At 47.3% G+C, this 8,432-nt stretch overlaps 1 protein-coding gene across 1 annotated transcript; it reads left to right on the top strand.

Moving 5' to 3' along the window:
- Positions 1-1,725: 1,725 nt before the first annotated feature.
- On the top strand, positions 1,726-2,205 carry LOC120040748 (uncharacterized protein HI_1058-like; the record flags this gene model as incomplete). The annotated part of the gene is made up of 2 exons (XM_038985795.1): positions 1,726-1,797; positions 2,086-2,205. Coding segments are annotated over 2 exons (192 nt in total), but the record flags the coding sequence as incomplete, so codon positions are not given.
- Between the last annotated feature and the right edge of the window lie 6,227 nt (positions 2,206-8,432).

The following is an 8,432-nucleotide window of genomic DNA, read 5'->3' as shown; positions in this document are numbered from 1 at the left end:
GTTGAGCCATGGATTGTGTTTGTGTGCCATTCAGAGGGTGAACGGGCAAGACAAAACATTCATGTGCCTTTAAACGGGGTATGGTAGTAGGTGCCAGGCGCACCGGTTTGTGTCAAGACCTGCAACACTGCTGGGATTTTCAACGATTAACAGTTTCCTGTGTATATCAAGAATGGTCCACCAATCAATGGACATTCAGCCAACTTGACACAACAGTAGGAAGCATTGGAGTCAACATGGGCCAGCTTCGACACCTTGTAGAGTCCATGACCCGATGAATTGAGGCTGTTCTGAGGGCAAAAAAGGGGGTGCAACTCAATATTAGGAAGGTGTTCCTAATGTTTTGTACACTCAGTGTATAATATAATATCATTATATAATTGTTGTTATGCTTATAATAATACTAATAATACTTATTATTTATTATTCATTATTAATAATTATTATAATGATGATTATTGTTATTAAATGGACCTATAGGCTTCTATAAGTGTCTCTCCATACAGTCCGTAGCTTCTAGTTATATTATAACTCTGTTTAGCATAGTGGGCGGAGAGGACAGTCCAAGACATCCACCTGTCAGGAATCATAAACACCTACCAAGATTTATACCCTCATTTACATGAGAGGAGATCATTAAAAGACAATTACTGTACTGTGATACTGCTCTGCTCAACGAGGTGGGGAGCGCCTGAGAGTCACACACACACACACACACACACACACACACACACACACACACACACACACACACACACACACACACACACACACACACACACACACACACACAAACACTTACTGCTCAAAGTGGTGGGGAATGGCTGAGATACACACTCATGCATCACACACACTGCTCAGTTGAAAGAAGTGGGAAATGGCTGAGATACACACTCACGCATCACACACACACACACACACACACACACACACACACACACACACACACACGTACTGCTCAACGAGGTGGGGAATGGCTGAGCGGTTGAGAGCTGAGCTAACGTTGAGATGTTGCCAAATCTCATGCGTCGTTCCACAACAAAGGTGTTTATGAAGCTCTAATGACAGCAATGATTCAGTCTTCAGAAAACAAGCTGAAAATAAGCAAATTGAGCAAAGCCCACTAGAATAGGGACAGTATCTCTCTTGACTCCATAGATTTGACTTTTTAGCAGGAAGTCTCTACCAAACCTAAAATACATGTTACTGACCTACCCGACCCGCTGTATGAGCTTCTGTCAATAAAGTAGAACAGGCTGTAATGAGGGACAGTCAGTTCATTAAGTTCATTAATCCATTCAGCCAGTCAGTCAGCCAGTCAGTTAGTCAGCCAGTCAGTTAGTCAGCCAGTCAGTCAGCCAGTCAGTTAGTCAGCCAGCCAGTCAGTTAGTCAGTCAGCCAGTCAGTCAGCCAGTCAGTCAGTCAGTCAGTTAGTCAGCCAGTCAGTTAGTCAGTTAGTCAGCCAGTTAGTCAGTCAGTCAGTCAGTCAGTCAGTCAGTCAGTCAGTCAGTCAGTCCAGTCAGTCAGTCAGTCAGTCAGTTAGTCAGCCAGTCAGTCAGTCAGCCAGTCAGTCAGTCAGTCAGTCAGTCAGTCAGTCAGTTAGTCAGCCAGTCAGTCAGTTAGTCAGCCAGTCAGTCAGCCAGTCAGTTAGTCAGTCAGTCAGTCAGTCAGCCAGTCAGTCAGTTAGTCAGCCAGTCAGTTAGTCAGCCAGTCAGTCAGTCAGTTAGTCAGCCAGTCAGTCAGTCAGTCAGTCAGTCAGTTAGTCAGCCAGCCAGTCAGCCAGCCAGTCAGTCAGTTAGTCAGCCAGTCAGCCAGTTAGTCAGTCAGTCAGCCAGTCAGCCAGTTAGCCAGTCAGTCAGTCAACCAGTCAGCCAGTCAGTTAGTCAGCCAGTTAGCCAGTCAGTCAGTCAGCCAGTCGGCCAATCAGGTAGTCAGCCAGTCAGCCAGCCAGTCAGCCAGTCAGTCAGTCAGTCAGCCAGTCAGTTAGCCAGTCAGTTAGTTAGTCAGCCAGTCAGTCAGTCAGACAGTCAGTTAGTCAGACAGTCAGCCAGTCAGTCAGTCAGTTAGTCAGCCAGTCAGTCAGTCAGTCAGTCATCCAGTCAGTTAGTCAGCCAGTCAGACAGTCAGTTAGTTAGTCAGCCAGTCAGCCAGTTAGTCAGCCAGTCAGCCAGTCAGTTAGTCAGTCAGCCAGTTAGTCAGCCAGTCAGCCAGTCAGTCAGCCAGTCAGTTAGTCAGCCAGCCAGCCAGTTAGTTAGTCAGACAGTCAGTCAGTTAGTCAGCCAGCCAGTTAGTCAGCCAGGTAGTTAGTCAGTCAGTCAGCCAGCCAGCCAGTTAGTCAGCCAGCCAGTTAGTCAGCCAGCCAGTTAGTCAGCCAGCCAGTCAGTTAGTCAGCCAGCAAGTTAGTTAGTCAGACAGTTAGTCAGCCAGTCAGTTAGTCAGCCAGCCAGTCAGTTAGTCAGTCAGCCAGTCAGTCAGTCAGTTAGTCAGCCAGTCAGTCAGTTAGTCAGTCAGTCAGCCAGCCAGTTAGTCAGCCAGCCAGCCAGTTAGTCAGACAGTCAGTCAGTTAGTCAGCCAGCCAGTCAGTCAGTCAGCCAGCCAGGTAGTCAGCCAGCCAGTTAGTTAGTCAGTCAGTTAGTCAGTCAGTTAGTTAGTCAGACAGTCAGTCAGTCAGCCAGTCAGTCATATAGTCAGCCAGTCAGTCAGCCAGTCAGTCAGTCAGTCAGTCAGTCAGTTACTCAGTTAGCCAGTCAGTCAGTCAGCCAGTCGGTTACTCAGCCAGCCAGCCAGTCAGCCAGCCAGTCAGTCAGCCAGTCAGTTAGTCAGTCAGTCAGTTAGTCAGTTAGTTACTGTCAGCCAGTCAGTCAGTCAGCCAGCCAGCCAGTCAGTCAGTCAGTTAGTTACTCGGCCAGCCAGCCAGTCAGTCAGCCAGTCAGTTAGTCAGCCAGCCAGTCAGTTATTCAGTCAGTCAGCCAGTCAGTTAGTCAGCCAGCCAGTCAGTTATTCAGTCAGCCAGTCAGTCAGCCAGCCAGTCAGTTATTCAGTCAGTCAGCCAGTCAGTTAGTCAGCCAGCCAGTCAGTTATTCAGTCAGCCAGTCAGTCAGCCAGTCAGTTAGTCAGTCAGTCAGTTAGTCAGCCAGCCAGCCAGGCAGTGCTGCAACCCAGCTAGTCAGTTCAGTTTGACAGTTGGTCTCCTGAACTACAGTTCCACAACAAGACCTCCATTCATCCCCTTCCATCCCTACTACACCCTAACAGTAAACTGTCACTACAATACCCACGAGCAGTAAACTATGTCACCCATCAGGGGTTAGGGTTAACAGCTTCAACATTCACCCCATCTCTCCATCCCTCCATCGACCCACTTCAGGCCCGCCCTGAAATATGCCCCCTTCTAATTACAATTATTAATTGAAAATAGGAAATCAATGTCTGTGAATTAGGCCCACTATGTCGCGTGTCGTGTGTGTGCATTTGTTTGTGTGTGTGTGTGTGCTGTACTGAGGAAGTAATTTGGTGTGTCTGCGGTGTGTCTGTGTGTGTGCGTGTGTGTGCTTGCCGTACTGAGGAGTTTATTCATCAGCAGTGTGTGTGTGTGTGTGTGTGTGTGTGTGTGTGTGTGTGTGTGTGTGTGTGTGTGTGTGTGTGTGTGTGTGTGTGTGTGTGTGTGTGTGTGTGTGTGTGTGTGTGTGTGTGTGTGTGTGTGTGTGTGTGTGAGAGAGAGCGTGCATGCATGCCTATCTGGGTTGCCTGGTTTCTGATTAGCTATAGGATCTTTGTTGATCCTTGTTGAACTTAGCTGTGATTGGTTGTGTTTCCTCTCGGTGGGGAACTCTCACACATTGCTGGTGAGTGATTACTGTGTTCTCATTTAGTCTGTGTTCCTGGTGTAATGCCATATGGATTTCAATAGAACTGTATGAGTCGAGTCAGTCATCATTCATGACCCTGTTCTGCTGAACTTCACATATGAAACAGTGTTTATTGTGTCACTCTGTTCTCTTCACTTAGTTTCTGTTTTCTCTCTCTGTTGCTGTTCGGAGAGTACAGTATGTTACTAGCAGGGGTGGGAAAAGTACCCAATCGTCATACTTGAATAGAAGTAAAGATACTCAAGTAAAAGTGAAAGTCACCTGGTAAAATACTACTTGAGTAAATGTCACGTTCTGACCTTAGTTCTTTTGTTATTTCTTTGTTTTAGTGTGGTCAGGGCGTGAGTTGGGTGGGTTATCTATGTTCGTTTTTCTATGTTGGTTTTTTCGTTTGGCCTGGTATGATTCTCAATCAGAGGCAGGTGTCGTTAGTTGTCTCTGATTGAGAATCATACTTAGGTAGCCTTTTTTTCACCTGGGTTTCGTGGGTGGTTGTCTTCCGTGTCTGTGTGTTCCACACGGAGCTGTTTCGGTTTTAGTTCGTTCACTTTATTGTTTTGTATCTCAGTGTTCAGGTTTGTTCCATTAAATATTCATCATGAACACTTACCACGCTGCGCTTTGGTCCTCCTCTCTTTCTCCCAACGAAGATCGTTACAGTAAAAGTCTAAAAGTATTTGGTTTTAAATATACTTAAGTATCCAAAGTGAATGTATAAATCATTTCAAAGTGTTTATATTAAGCAAACCAGACAGCACCTTTTTCTGGGTGAATAAGAAACTGGTTGACTGCAGGGTTCAATACTTCCTTCCCTTCCCGCCACCCTTCCTTCGTCGTTCCTCATGGATTGTGATTGATTCAGTGTGCAAACAAAACTCCTGTGTATTTGACCTGGGTGTGTTGTTTTCGTTGGTTTGTTTGACTGTGATGACTGTAATAACAGGAGATGGGCTGGTGTCTGGCCTCACTGAGCTGGGGGGGCTGGTGTCTGGCCTCACTGAGCTGGGGGGGGGCTGGTGTCTGGCCTCACTGAGCTGGGGGGGCTGGTGTCTGGCCTCACTGAGCTGGGGGGGGCTGGTGTCTGGCCTCACTGAGCTGGGGGGATGGTGTCTGGCCTCACTGAGCTGGGTGGGCTGGTGTCTGGCCTCACTGAGCTGGGGGGGCTGGTGTCTGGCATCACTGAGCTGGGGGGGGCTGGTGTCTGGCCTCACTGAGCTGGGGGGGCTGGTGTCTGGCCTCACTGAGCTGTGGGGGGGCTGGTGTCTGGCCTCACTGAGCTGGGGGGGCTGGCCTCACTGAGCTGGGTATACTGATAAGGAACCACACATCCATCCTAGTCTCTCTGATGAGGAACCACACATCCATCCTAGTCTCTCTGATGAGGAACCACACATCCATCCTAGTCTCTCTGATGAGGAACCACACATCCATCCTAGTCTCTCTGATGAGGAACCACACATCCATCCTAGTCTCTGATGAGGAACCACACATCCATCCTAGTCTCTCTGATGAGGAACCACACATCCATCCTAGTCTCTCTGTTGAGGAACCACACATCCATCCTAGTCTCTCTGATGAGGAACCACACATCCATCCTAGTCTCTCTGTTGAGGAACCACACATCCATCCTAGTCTCTCTGATGAGGAACCACACATCCATCCTAGTCTCTCTGATGAGGAACCACACATCCATCCTAGTCTCTGATGAGGAACCACACATCCATCCTAGTCTCTCTGATGAGGAACCACACATCCATCCTAGTCTCTCTGATGAGGAACCACACATCCATCCTAGTCTCTCTGATGAGGAACCACACATGCATCCTAGTCTCTCCTTTCCTCTCTATCTGTACTCTGTTTCTCTCCCCCACTCCCTCTCAAATCAAATGTATTTGTATAGCCGTTCTTACATCAGCTGATATCTCAAAGTGCTGTACAGAAACCCAGCCTAAAACCACAAACAGCAAGCAATGCAGGTGTAGAAGCACGGTGGCTAGGAAAAACTCCCTAGAAAGGCCAGAACCTAGGAAGAAACCTAGAGAGGAACCAGGCTATGAGGGGTGGCCAGTCCTCTTCTGGCTGTGCCGGGTGGAGATTATAACAGAACATGGCCATGATGTTCAAATGTTCATAAATGACCAGCATGGTCAAATAATAATAATCACAGTTGTCGAGGGTGCAGCAAGTCAGCACCTCAGGAGTAAATGTGAGTTGGCTTTTCATAGCCGATCATTAAGAGTATCTCTACCGCTCCTGTTGTCTCTAGAGAGTTGAAAACAGCAGGTCTGGGACAGATAGCACGTCCGGTGAACAGGTCAGGGTTCCATAGCCGCAGGCAGAACAGTTGAAACTGGAGTAGCAGCACGGCCAGGTGGACTGGGGACAGCAAAGAGTCATCATGCCAGGTAGTCCTGAGGCCCCCGAGATAAAGAAAGAAAGAAAGAGAGAGAGAGAGAGAATTAGAGAGAGCATACTTAAATTCACACAGGACACTGGAGAATTACTCCAGCTATAACAGACTGACCCTAGCCCCCCGACACATAAACTACTGCAGCATAAATACTGGAGGCTGAGACAGGAGGTGTCAGGAGACACTGTGGCCCCATCCGATGATACCCCCGGACAGGGCCAAACAGGCAGGATATAACCCCACCCACTTTGCCAAAGCACAGCCCCCACACCATTAGAGGGATATCTTAAACCACCAACTTACCATCCTGAGACAAGGCCGAGTATAGCCCACAAAGATCTCCGCCACGGCACAACCCAAGGGGGGGCGCCAACCCGGACAGGAAGACCACGTCAGTGACTCAACCCACTCAAGTGACGCAGCCCTCCTAGGAACGGCATTGAAGATCACCAGGAAGCCAGTGACTCCGCCCCTGTAATCGGGTTAGAGGCAGAGAATCACAGTTGAGAGAGTGGAACCGGCTAGGCAGAGACAGCAAGGGCGGTTCGTTGCTCCAGTGCCTTTCCATTCACCTTCACACTCCTGGGCCAGACTACACTCAATCATATGACCTACTGAAGAGATGAATCTTCAATAAAGACTTAAAGGTTGAGACCGAGTCTGCGTCTCTCACATGGATAGGCAGACCATTCCATACAAATGGAGCTCTATAGGAGAAAGCCCTGCCTCCAGCTGTTTGCTTAGAAATTCTAGGGACAATTAGGAGGCCTGCGTCTTGTGACCGTAGCGTACGTGTAGATATGTACGGCAGAACCAAATCGGAAAGATAGGTAGGAGCAAGTCCATGTAATGCTTTGTAGGTTAGCAGTAAAACCTTGAAATCAGCCCTTGCCTTAACAGGAAGCCAGTGTAGGGAGGCTAGCACTGGAGTAATATGATCACATTTTTTGGTTCTAGTCATGATTCTAGCAGCCGTATTTAGCACTAACTGAAGTTTATTTAGTGCTTTATCCGGGTAGCCGGAAAGTAGAGCATTGCAGTAGTCTAACCTAGAAGTAACAAAAACATGGATTAATTTTTCTGCATCAATTTGGACAGAACATTTCTGATCTTTGCAATGTTATGCAGATGGAAAAAAGCTGTCCTTGAAACAGTCTTGATATGTTCGTCAAAATAGGGATCAGGGTCCAGAGTAACGCCGAGGTCCTTCACAGTTTTATTTGAGACGACTGTACCACCATCAAGATTAATTGTCAGATTCAACAGAAGATCTCTTTGTTTCTTGGGAGCTAGAACAAGCAGCTCTGTTTTGGCCGAGTTTAAAAGTAGAACGTTTGCAGCCATCCACTTCCTTATGTCTGAAACACAGGCTTCCAGCGAGGGCAATTTTGGGGCTTCACCATGTTTCATTGAAATGTACAGCTGTGTGTCATCCGCATAGCAGTGAAAGTTAACATTATGTTTTCGAATGACATCCCCAAGTGTTAAAATATATAGTGAAAACAATAGTGGTGCTAAAACGGAACCTTGAGGAACACCGGAATTTACAGTTGATTTGTCAGAGGACAAACCATTCACAGAGACAAACATATCTTTCCGACAGATAAGATCTAAACCAGGACAGAACTTGTCCGTGTAGACCAATTTGGGTTTCCAGTCTCTCCAAAAGAATGTGGTGATCGATGGTATCAAAGGCAGCACTAAGGTCTAGTAGCACGAGGACAGATGCAGAGCCTCGGTCTGACGCCATTAAAAGGTACTTTACCACCTTCACAAGTGCAGTCTCAGTGCTATGATGGGGTCTAAAACCAGACTGAAGCATTTCGTATACATTGTTTGTCTTCAGGAAGGCAGTGAGTTGTTGCGCCACAGCTTTTTCAATTTTTTTTGAGAGGAATGGAAGATTCGAAATAGGCCGATAGTTTTTTATATTTTCTGGGTCAAGGTTTGGCTTTTTCAAGAGAGGCTTTATTACTGCCACTTTTAGTGAGTTTTGGTACACATCCGGTGGATAGAGAGCCGTTTATTATGTTCAACATAGGAGGGCCAAGCACAGGAAGCAGCTCTTTCAGTAGTTTAGTTGGAATAGGGTCCCGTATGCAGCTTGATGGTTCAGAGGCCATGATTATTTTCATCATTGTGTCAAGAGATAT

Source organism: Salvelinus namaycush, unplaced genomic scaffold, assembly GCF_016432855.1.
Source record: "Salvelinus namaycush isolate Seneca unplaced genomic scaffold, SaNama_1.0 Scaffold3780, whole genome shotgun sequence".
Lineage (NCBI taxonomy): Eukaryota > Metazoa > Chordata > Actinopteri > Salmoniformes > Salmonidae > Salvelinus > Salvelinus namaycush.
The sequence above is the reverse complement of the archived record's forward strand: the minus strand, read 5'-3'. Positions and strand labels throughout refer to the sequence as shown.